The sequence below is a fragment of the Asparagus officinalis genome, chromosome 5 (assembly GCF_001876935.1).
Source record: "Asparagus officinalis chromosome 5, Aspof.V1, whole genome shotgun sequence".
In the NCBI taxonomy this organism is placed as follows: Eukaryota; Viridiplantae; Streptophyta; class Magnoliopsida; order Asparagales; family Asparagaceae; genus Asparagus; species Asparagus officinalis.
Genome location: NC_033798.1, coordinates 14354048 through 14366176, shown reverse-complemented (window position 1 = coordinate 14366176; position 12129 = coordinate 14354048). Strand labels below are relative to the sequence as shown.

The window sequence follows — 12129 nt, the reverse complement described above, 5'->3', positions numbered from 1 at the left end:
ACAAAACGAAAGTGGATGATAACCTTCACTGAAGTTGATTATAATTGGCAGAAGTCTCTCTCGAAGTCTGTTGCATGTTTTCGAGGACATCTATTGTAGATCCGCTTCACATGGAACAAAATCTAGATTGCAAAGGCATTTGTTCCATATATGAATGGGGAACTTTTGAAAGGAGATACTAAAAGTGTAACTCCCTAGAAGTTTATCTTCTTGTGTTGTGAATCATGTCGTCTTTCCTTATTCTACTATTGCAGAGCAAAATTGTACAACTTCCTAGTTCATTTACAAAGTCAATATACTATGTATACCAGCTACTCAATTTACGGTGTATTATCCTGTCAGAATAGCACGGACAGCTAGCAAAGAAAAAGAATAGAAGACTTCAAAGAAATAGAAGCTTTTACACATGTATTTTCCACCTTAATTGGGTCTTTTTCTGGGGAAAATGTGAATTAATATGAATTTACAGTATTCATGTATTCTGTTGTGCTTTTTCTGACTAGACTTAATGCATACTTTTGATTGGTTGTCGTTCGTACAGTCTTCTCCAAATCTCATGTCATACTTCTCATTTGTTTTGCCTCTATTTATGTATGAATGTACTGTTTCTTCCTTCTGGCGAATGTCGTTAGTGTTGCTTTATATATTTCCTCATACTGTTATTAACTTGAGCATATATGTTTCGCCTTGATCATCATGCATCTCGTATAGCTATGTTCCCTCATTTTCATCATGCATCATGCATCATCTATACCTATGTTCCCTCATTTTCACTTGCCCCTTTGGCCTCTTAAGGTTCACTGATTATATACACTGTATTGCTTTCTCTTAACGGCGAAATAACAGTTATATAACATGTGGGATTTGACAAGAAATGAAAATGTTGACTTTTTGCTATAAGTTGGTTTCCTGGGTCTGCGAGACTCATAGTAGCTTCAAGCAAGGATGGAGACTCATTTTTTCCTGAGACACCATGTTTCCTACCTGCTGAAGTAGACCTTTTAATGCTTTTAATCTCCTGTTTGGTCCCTTAAATCCTTGTTCTCTACTGGCCTCAAAAGTAAATTGTGCAAGGCCACAGACTGCCTAGTTTTTGTTATATTTCCACTCAATATTCTATTGAAATATTCTATTGAACCTCAAATTTTGGAAAAGTAAATAAGCATTTATTATTATGCATATATTTTATGTCGATCAGCTGCTGCTAATGCCACCACATGTTTCTTATCTGTTTGCTGCTAGTTACATGAATCCTTCATTGTTTGTTCCTATTTGGTTTAAATCCTCCAAATGTTCTTCAAAATCCTCTTTCCAACTGCTGAAAACCTGGGAAACAAAACATATAATTGATGAATGATGAGCAAGTAATGTAGCTGTGGCGAGTCCTCTGTGAAGAATTACACTTATGTGTGCTGGAGCAAGGCTTGCACTTCCTATGTCCTTGACCATATATTCAAGTGTTTCATCCAAATTTGACCACACAATTTGCGTTATATTTGTGATTTATATTATGATGCTTGTATTAGCTGGCTTCTGTCAGTAGAAATTTTGTTAATAAACTTTTTGCGTCTTAACACAGTCATCAGATGGTGCAGCTATTTTAAGTAACATCTTGTTTCATGTGAAAGACCATCATGTCCTTCATTGATAGCAATTCCATAGCACAGCTTGGAAATATTATTTCCAATCCATTTGTGATCATATCAACCCATTCTGCTAGAGTTACAATTTAGAGTTGCAAAGACTTCCAACATATAAATTATTGTGAATCAAGGCTCTATAGTAATTAATTTTGGAAAATGTTATTATTTGAATTTTGAAAATAGTGGACCTAATGCACACACGCAAATTATCTCTGCTTCTTTCTCTCACATGGGACAGAAATAAATGCTAGAAATCTGTAGATGCCATGTATTTTTTCTGATTGGCCCAGGTTCATATCCCATTAGGCTTCAAAAGCATTAAAAGGTAGGGTTAATTCCGGATAGATCCCCCGTAATTCTCTTGGTGTGAATAGACCCCCTTAAACAATGTTATAGGAAGCAATAGGTGCCGCTGGGCAAGTAGGTGGAGCTTAGGCAGATTTCCTTTTTGTTTAAGTAATGGTGGAGGAGGTTTTGCTGAAGGTCGAAGGAGGAAGCGAGGGTGTTCATAGTCGGTGGAGGAGGCCATAAGAGGTCGTAGGATATGGAGATGGCAGCAGGGGGAACCATGACTGAGACATAAGGTGGTGCGGTCCGTGTAAGTGGCCTACGCTCCCTTTGGCACTCGCAAGTCCTAGGGGTGCGGCCTAGGCACTGCTTAGGCCTAGGCGGGTTGCTATACTGCTCTTAAAAAATTTGCCTTGTGCGGTTGTACCATTTGCCCAAGTGTGGATAAACCCTCTCGCCACGTTTGGTGTGTGAGAATGAAGTGCAATTTTAACTTCTTATTCATGCTTACTAAACATGATGTGTTATTGGATGCTAGAAATGTCATTCTCACTTCTCATTAATTCTCACCTAATGTCTCAGTGAGTTATCAAGGAATTAATATTCCCACTTAAATGAGAATAAAAAATAATAAATTAAATTTCGGATATACCCTTTTTAAAGATATTCCCACTTGATTCTCTACTTGCATCCTAATATGAGAATGGGAATGAACATTCCATTCCTAAATTAATTCCATTTCATTCCTACCTCTATTCCATTCTCACTTGACTTCTTTCTTGCGTACCAAACAAGGAGTCTGAGTGAATTTTTATTTACTCTTAAAAGAGTAAAGGAAGTTCAGTCAGGGGGTCTATCCACACAAATGGAACTATATTTGCACAAATAGAACGACAGGGGTAAGTACAGGGGGCCTGTCTGCAATTAACCTGGAAAGTACTTGCAATATTTGTAATAGATGTGAAAGTTTCACAATTAATCTGACTTGTCTGTTCCATCATGAGTCCAACTGTAACGTTAGAGTACGCAAGTGGGTTTTGCTCTAGGTCTTCTTCCATACCTTTCAGGTTCCTTATCCAGCCAGACTGTACCTTCTCACTTCATAACTTCCCCTAATGCAGAGAGAGGGCTAATTGCTTCCTCTTCAAGTAAAAAAGTTATTTCTCTCTGAATGCACTGGTAAAGTGGGGATACTACTACTCTTCAGTCTGGCTTTACCCTGAATGCTAGTTCCTTGCATTGAGAAAGGTTTTAGGTAGGGGCATAAAGATTGTGACTTAGCGAGTTAATGTGAATCAGTTCGTCTCTCCTCTGGTGTGTGAATAATTCATGAGCTTCTCAAGTTCACAATTTTTTACTAGGTTCTGGACAAAACATGCTGGTTCTTGTAGAATAGCAGAAAGTCACCATGTGTGAAATTACAAAATTTGCAAAATCAACTTTCATATCGTGTGTATGTTAATCGTAATTGTTTGAAGTCCATACCAACCTGCTTCAGATGTTTCTATATTTGTTGGGCGCTTATACATTCCAATTATTCCCTCTTATGGTTCATCTATTTCTCCTTGCAGGAGGAATGGCTGAACAGAGGTGGAAGTTCAAGTCTGGAGTCACTGTTGATCCTGAACTTGCAGCGTTATTGCACAAGGATTTAACTGGAGAGGAAAGACTTGCCGCACATGATTTTTTTCTTGCCTTAGCAGCCTGTAATACTGTCATTCCAATGACTAGTCGTCGATCCTCTACTTGTTCTGATACTGAATTAACTGATGAGGTAGACAGTATTGATTACCAGGGTGAGTCTCCTGATGAGCAAGCTTTGGTCATTGCTGCTGCTGCTTATAGATACACTCTCCTTGAGCGTACATCGGGTCATATTGTTATTGATGTCAATGGCAAGAGGCTTAGGTAAAATTGAACTTTCCTTTTCGCATCCATTTAGGTTCCAAACTCTACTTTTTGTGTTGATAAACTGGAAACTTCTAGCTTTTATTTGTGATTAATTTTCTTTTCTGTTATTTTGGATTTTATATTGAGTTGTTTTGCCTTCATATCAGGTTAGATGTGCTTGGATTGCATGAATTTGACAGTGTGCGGAAAAGGATGTCTGTGGTGATTAGGTTTCCGAATAATTCTGTGAAAGTTCTTGTTAAGGGAGCTGATAATTCAATTTTAAGTATTCTGAGCAGTTCACCTACTAACAGTCACGTAAGAGTAGAACCTGCTAAATTAAAACATGCAACGGAAAACCATTTGACTGGTTACTCGTCAGAAGGCTTACGCACCCTTGTAATTGCTTCAAGGAATCTTACTGATACAGAATTTGAGGAATGGCAGCATAAGTATGAAGCAGCTAGCACTTCATTAACTGAGAGATCAGCAAAGCTACGTCAAGCAGCATCTCTTATTGAATGTCATCTAAATCTCCTTGGGGCTACCGCAATTGAAGATAAATTGCAAGATGGCGTGCCTGAAACTATAGAATCCCTTCGCCAAGCAGGAATCAAAGTTTGGGTTCTCACAGGAGATAAGCAAGAGACTGCAATTTCCATTGGACTCTCGTGCAAGCTCCTGACGTTGGACATGCATCAAATTATAATAAATGGTACTTCAGAGGCTGAGTGCAGGCATCTTCTAGCTGATGCTAAGGAGAAATTTGGAATAAAGTCAGTGGACAACGGCAGCAAAATCTCAGATCCGAAGATAAAAGTTGAGAGAGATTTTCCTGAATTTGTTGGCGACTTAACATCATTAGATGGTATGATACCTGAAAGTGGATCACATGCTTTCAAATATGCATGTGGTGGCGAAGACATGCCAGAATTTGTCGGAGAAAAAGCGGCAGGCTCAGGACATGCACCATTAGCACTCATAATCGATGGAAACAGCCTTGTTTACATTCTAGAGAAAGATCTTGAATCAGAGGCATGAATTATTCTCTACTAAAAATTAATGCATTTGATTTGCAGTTTTCCCATGTAACAATAAGTTTTTTTTCTTTAGTTTAATATTTTTCTTTTCAATCCTGTATAATCATGCATGTAATTCGGAATTTGCTTCTTTTATCTGTTTTACTCTAGCTTATTACTTTCATTTTTAATATTTTTTTGCAGCTTTTTGATTTGGCGACTTCTTGTGAAGTTGTGCTTTGTTGCCGTGTTGCTCCTTTGCAAAAGGCCGGAATAGTTGATCTCGTCAAGAGCAGAACAAATGACATGACCCTTGCTATTGGAGATGGTGAGTTAATTTTCTTTTCTTTTGCCATTTGTCATACGGAAAATGTCAAAGAGTTTTATTTGGATCAATTTCGTTTTAGTTTTTGACATTTAACATCTTCGAAGACCACATATTCTTCATTTTTTACTAGATAATCTGTTATTAGCAGGTGAACTACCTGTGCCATCAATACTTTGCCCGTGATGCCTAACAAGTCCTGTACAACAACAACAACAAAGCCTCTATCCCAAGTGTTTGGGCTCTGCTCTAACAAGTCCTGTAAAATGTCAATTTTTCAATCATTAGCTGAATATAATAATTAATTATGAATTATGATTAGACTTGTGTTCAACAACTTGGAAGCATCTGTTCAAAGTGAGTTTATTATCTGACGACATATATTGAACTGCCTGATAAATGGTAAATACAGTAGACTCATTTTGGGGCTAACAGCAGAAATCATTTTCAAACGCTATTGGTGTTTAAAAATTGAAAAAATTGCATATCAAAGATACGCTGAAGGCATGTTTGACAGTATAAACACAAAAAGGACTTCTGATTCAGTTTAGTAGTATTTTAAGTTTTAAATACAACTGAATAACCTTTAAACATGTAAGAGGCGCGGTAGGCACTCCCATCTCGTACTAGGTCAGATATTATAATGAAATGGACTTCAGATATTGTTTCTTACTTTAGGTCTATGATGTAGGACACTTAACGGACAATTTCATGTAGGATTCGGATAATCACGAGCTACACGTATTATTGACTTCCGCAAAGAAACAATCATATTTTTTAATCCGGAAGGCGAATTCTGACATAGTATATATGTAAATCACCTCTCGACGAGACGGAGCTAACTAGATTGTCAGATTTTTAAAATCTCATCAATAATACCCAGTTTTTGCTGAAATCCGAAAATAATCATCTTTTAGTTTATTTTTAGTAATAAAATTGGAGTCTATTTAGATTAGGAAATAAATTCAATATTAGAGTCAAATTAGATTAGGAAACAAATTTAATTTTGATTCATGATTTGTTTTTTCTATTATAGGGAGTCTTTTTAGGCTAGAATTTGATACTTTCTATTTCTTTATAATTCTAGTTTTATTAGGAGTCTTATTTGTTTTTCTATTTAAGAAGAGTCATGTAACCCCAAAGGAGAATAATAAATTTTCATCAATAAAATTTCTCTTTTAATATTTTCTTCGTGGATTCGAAGATCGTTCTTTATGGATTCAGAGAACACCCCTTGGTGGATTCCGAGGTTATCACTTTCGCGCTGCGTCAGTCTAGAATAAATAGATTTTGTTTATGTTATTTTTGTAAATGTTGTTTTTGTCATGATTTTTGTATCATATTTATATCTCAAAACAGTGCTTTGCAGGCCAAAAACAGTAAGATAGCATAGACATGAAAAATAAACGAGTGAATAATGTGGTTTCTTTCATGCATATTCTGTTCTTGACTAGCATCTTTTCCTCAGGGGCAAACGACGTCTCAATGATCCAAATGGCAGACGTTGGCGTTGGGATATGTGGTCAGGAAGGTCGTCAGGCGGTGATGGCGTCAGATTTTTCTATGGGTCAGTTCCGTTTTTTGAAAAGACTGCTCCTCGTGCATGGCCACTGGAATTACCAACGAATGGGCTATTTGGTGTTATACAATTTCTATCGGAATGCTGTATTTGTACTGATGCTGTTCTGGTAAGCACCTAAACTTTAAACACCTGTATTGTTTGCTGTAATACGAAAATAATATTATTGATAATAATATTATTAGAAAGTAAATAAAATTTTGGTCTGCAGGCTTAATATTTTGTTGAAGGTGCAGAGGAATTGTACATGTAGTTTTCTAAAACTTTTGAAAGTCAGTTGGCACTACAAGGTGTTTTCAGTTGGATTTCTTTGAATACAGATAGTTTTGACCCAATTAATTGGGAACAATGCGATTCTCTATCTGCAATGTAATAGGTCTAACTAGGAAAACCATTAATAAACAATAGATATAACAAGCAAGTAAATCTAGAAGAGATCAAATGGTATATCGAATGCAAAAGAATATCAGATACATGATTGTTCCACCAATAGCCTAGCCTCCAAGTTAATATTTCAAGCTCTTTGTTCCGCTTCTTCCGTTGTTCGAAGTTTAACTTTTTACTTCCTTTTTATCTTCTTCCTCAACTTAAGAGATCTGGATACAGATAACTCCTATAGAACGTTTCATGTTGTTTAATAAAGTGAAAAATAATAAATTTGTGAATGACCAACTTCCAGTAAGGGCCTGTTTGTTTGCACGGAAGTAATTGTGAAGTAGCTGAAGTAAAAGAAGTAAAAGCTACTTCTGCTACTTCCAAGCAAAAAAGTGTGTTTGGTTCTCTGAAAAACTTACTTCCAATACTTCCCTAAATGCTTATGTGGCGCCTACGTGTCATCCTTACTTCCAAAATATTTTTCCAATCCTCAATACTCAGAAGTAGCTCGGAAGTAGTTGAAATGCATATTAATTAGGACATAAATAATTTTTTTATTAATATTTACTTTATTAGTTACTTGTAACAACTTTTCATTGATAAAATTACTTCCTAGTAATATTTTTAAATGTTATCCAAACAAAAAAAGTAAATGAAGAGGAAGAAGTTCTACTTCTGTTACTTCTAAAAATATATGAAACAAACAAAAAAAATGCTATTTCCACTACTTCCTACTTCATAGCTTTGAAAGTTACTTCTATAACTTACTTCTTACTTCTAATACTTCCATTATCCAAACGGGCCCTAAGTGTCAAATATTGAAGTTGTAGGAACGAATCAGAAAATATTTGAAGGGCATGGCACCAAGTGGCATCTGAAATGTGAAAATATAAAAGATGTTGAAACTGAGGGCTCTCTAGCATAGATGAATGAAAGTCTGCAAAGAATAAGTGTTCTTGATTTTGCTAATTTACACTGAAACTGGCCATTCGACAAAGGAAATCCTAGTATAAAGACTAATCAAGATCCTGCAAGAGCACCTTGCTCTAGTCGTTACCCTGTGCCTACAGATTTTCTCCAAGAGGAAATGAGATCCAAAATATATGTGGACTTTTCGTTCATTAACCTTCTCTGTGAATGCCTTGCCAAAGATATGTGAACCTTTCATTCAGTAACCTTCTTTGTCAATGCCTTGGATTTTGCCAAAGATAGCATGTCGTAAAATTACTAACTGGCACATTGTGAACTTCTTAATCTTGACAATTTTAAATCATACTATAGCAGCATGAGGTAACTGTTCTGTTCTGCAGGTACATCTTGTGCACAGCTTTTTCAGCAACTTCTGCTTTGACAGATTGGAGTAGCGTATTCTATTCTCTCATATATACGTCTCTCCCCACGATAGTAGTTGGAATTATGGACAAGGATTTGAGTCACAAGACGCTCCTCCGGTATCCAAAACTTTATGGAGCAGGACATAGACATGAGAGCTACAACATGCGTCTGTTTTGGTTGATAATGATTGATACATTGTGGCAAAGTCTTGTCCTTTTCTGTATACCTTTTTTCACCTACAGAAACAGCACAATCGATATATGGAGTTTGGGCAGTTTATGGACAATTTCAGTGGTTATTCTAGTGAACATTCACTTGGCTATGGATATACAGCGTTGGGTACTTATTACTCATATTGCAACATGGGGTTCCATAGCTGCTACTTATGCATGCATGATCATATTGGACTCCATACCAGCATTCCCCAATTATTGGTTAGTTCTGCTGATGATCCTCCTTTTCTTCTTGTTTGCAAGTTCATTCAGTCCATATTTTTGTTCTTATGTTACTTCTTATGGCAGGACAATATATCATCTGGCAGTTTCAGAGGCCTATTGGCTTACTATTTTACTTACAATAGTTGTAGCATTACTTCCTCGCTTCTTTTACAAAGTGTTCCAGCAAAGGTTTTGGCCTTCAGATATTCAAATAGCAAGAGAAGCAGAAATACTGAAGACATTCCCCAACCTCGACATCAGTTAAGAAGCACATTATCATCTCGAGAGCTCTGTCATGTGCTTTGGCTTGAGATGATCAACAGGCATTTTTCTTCTAGAGTTTGCGGCTGCTAACTCCTTGGTAAGTTACATTGGTTGTTCCTGTACGGTACAACTTTTATTTGCAACTAACACATTGGTTGTTTCTGTATGGTACAACTTTTATTTGCAACTAACACAGGGAAAATAAAAAATTTCAGTTAATTGACTTCTTTTTATTCATTGTGCTCTTATGTACGAGAGGCATTCCACTGGTATCAAGGTTAAGAATTTATTATGGTAGTTGTCTTGTTCCACACGTTTTTCCTCCGAGAATTGAAAATTGAATGAGTAGTTTATATATTATTTATGCAGTTGTATTTTTTTATTTCAATATTTAATATCATCAACCATGTTACTAAATGATCTCTCAGTGCTGCACAGCCATCAGTTTTGTCCTAGGACTGCTCGAAAATATGACATTCTTTTCGACGTCCACTGGATGCACATTCAGAACCAACATCTTCTCTGAACATCAGAAAGTGTTACCTGGACATCGAAAATGAGAGTCAAGTGTCCCCATACATAGAAATATTGATACTGGAACTCCCTAAAAATATTGTGCGGGCATATGATATTCACATATGAAATATGTGCTTAAGTATCAATATTATCAAAGACATAACCTGATATGAGTTTATGATTAATGTTGACCTTTACACAGGCTTTTTCATAAAGTTTGTCCTGGACGAGGTAATGATAATATGACATAGCATGAGGAAAGATCATAAGAGAAAGGATGACACCACAGTGGTGATGGTGTTGAAGCAGTATTGCTAAATTTGTGTTATACTTCAGTTATTGGGGTACAGGTATATGGATTTGAATGATATGCAGTAGGATTTGGGTAGGCTTAATTGGATCTTTCGAAATGGGGTTTTGAATTAAAGAGTGTCCTTAGTTTGAAGTTCCTTTTTCCCCACAGTAGATTTTTGGATTTTAAGTACAACTGCCCAAAAGACATTCTATTTTTCCATAGTGGGTCTGAGCCTATTCTATGGTACAAATATGACCTGATTTTCTACGTAGTTTTCCTGAAATGATTTATTTTTTGAATTTGTTAGTTTCTGATATAAATGATTGTATCCCTATGGTATGGTCTCGAGCACTATATTTGCAGCTCTGTTTAACAAGATACATACTGGTTCCAGTGTTGGATATTAGCCATAAACAAGTCTGTAAATTTTTTTATTTTTTATTTTTTCTATTATAAGCAGCATCGAAAAATGAAGTCTGTAACTTCTTTTGTTACTTAAATATGAATACGTCTATTAGCAAATGGAGAATGTAAATTTTGTCCGTACAATTTCTCTAATAGGAGGAACTTTGAGTGCTGTTAGGGTTCTTGCTTATCTTGGGAGGGGCAGGCCATCAACACATTTAGAAGATATTTTTTCCTCAGAGCAACTTGGAATTATCCGCCGTATTCCCGTATGGAGGTATACATGTGTATATCCCCACCCACCCACACACACACAGATACATATGTATACATGTATAAATATATACATATATACACATGTATAAATACATGTGTAAATCCCCTCCCACCCACATAGACATATACATATATATACATGTATAAATACATGCAAATATACATACATATATAAACTTAGTCTTTTGACAAAGATCGTCATAGTGTTTCTGTAACTATTGTACTTCTATGAAAGAAATTAACTGTAAATCTGCAGCATCTGCTCACCTGTTTGAATTCTGATGGAAAGGAATTCCCTGCTTAAGCTGTTGAGTGTTTTACCCAATGATGAAACATATAGATGCATCTCTGCTAGTTTCTCGTTCTTGAACATGCACGATTGGGGAAAGAATAAACGATTCAGATTGTTTAGTTTGGTGAAGTTCTAGGTAAAACTTTGCTCAATTACATGCAACTTCATGTACTTGGAGTGCTTCTATAACGTTTACTTTGATCAACCGACACTGTTTCTACTGCAGAAAATGCGCTCACTGTTGTTACAATGCTTGTGGGAAACAATATTGCATGTAAATGCCTTTTTAGTTTTTTCTCTCTCTTTTTTTCTCCCTTTTTTTCCTTTTTATTTCCTGACCATTGCATGGAGCTACAGCCAAATTGGCAACCACAGTTGGGTTTGTGCCACATCCTCATTTTGAAACCGAATGATCCATCTTCTTTCAAAAGGAAATCTATGTGCTTGCGTTATTTCTTCAAAAATCTAATTGTGCACATCTATTTCCAATATCAACATATTGCTTGATGTCTCGTGTTGCAGCTGTTATTTTTGCTAGAGGAAACAATGAATTGCTCGAAAGACCAATGACAGCTGGAAAGAGAGGAAACTGACACCTTGGGAAATCTGAACTGCAGAATTGTTTGTTTATGATAATATTGTGTGTACATCTGAATTAATATAAATTTGTGAAAATTTGATGTGGAGATGGGAACTTAGGGACACTTTTAGAGTACATAGTTGTGAGAATATTACACGATTCTTTTCTTTCTTTCTTTTTGTTTTTTTTAGATCTATGCATTCTTTTGTCTGCCTTTTGTATCATTGAGTAAATGTAATTGAATGTTATTCTATAGTGAGGGTTTAGTTCATCCAATATCATTATTGGTGAAGCAACCAATTCAGAGAAAGAAACAGTTGTATTTATATTCAGTTCGGGCAGTAATTGACCTTAAAGTTTGGAGGTTTCAACATGTTCCTTTTAGTTTGCATTTAGTTTAAGAGATATTTACTTTTGGTTATACCTGTTGATAGTTGTCTATTGAAAACTGCACTCATTGTGTCAAGCTATTGAAAACTGCGAAGTATAGTACTGACCCCCAAAACGTTTCATAATTTCATTTTTACATCTCAGATGGTATAATAGCTTACAGAAGATTTTGGGGTTGTCAACGTATCAGTTTAGCTGTCATGAGGTTTTCAACTGCTGA

The 12129-nt window shown here is 36.0% G+C and overlaps 1 protein-coding gene across 4 annotated transcripts in view; it reads left to right on the top strand.

Moving 5' to 3' along the window:
- LOC109842861 (phospholipid-transporting ATPase 1-like) overlaps positions 1-11892 on the top strand; it is a 15892-nt gene extending 4000 nt beyond the window's left edge. For all 4 annotated transcript variants that reach the window (XM_020411768.1, XM_020411766.1, XM_020411767.1 and 1 more), the window contains 7 exons: positions 3503-3839; positions 3989-4856; positions 5045-5168; positions 6634-6853; positions 8430-8888; positions 8976-9252; positions 11462-11892. In XM_020411768.1, the coding sequence (XP_020267357.1) occupies positions 3503-3839; positions 3989-4856; positions 5045-5168; positions 6634-6853; positions 8430-8888; positions 8976-9156 (2189 nt within the window). In that variant the 3' untranslated portion in view covers positions 9157-9252; positions 11462-11892. The remainder of the gene's footprint in view (positions 1-3502; positions 3840-3988; positions 4857-5044; positions 5169-6633; positions 6854-8429; positions 8889-8975; positions 9253-11461) is intronic.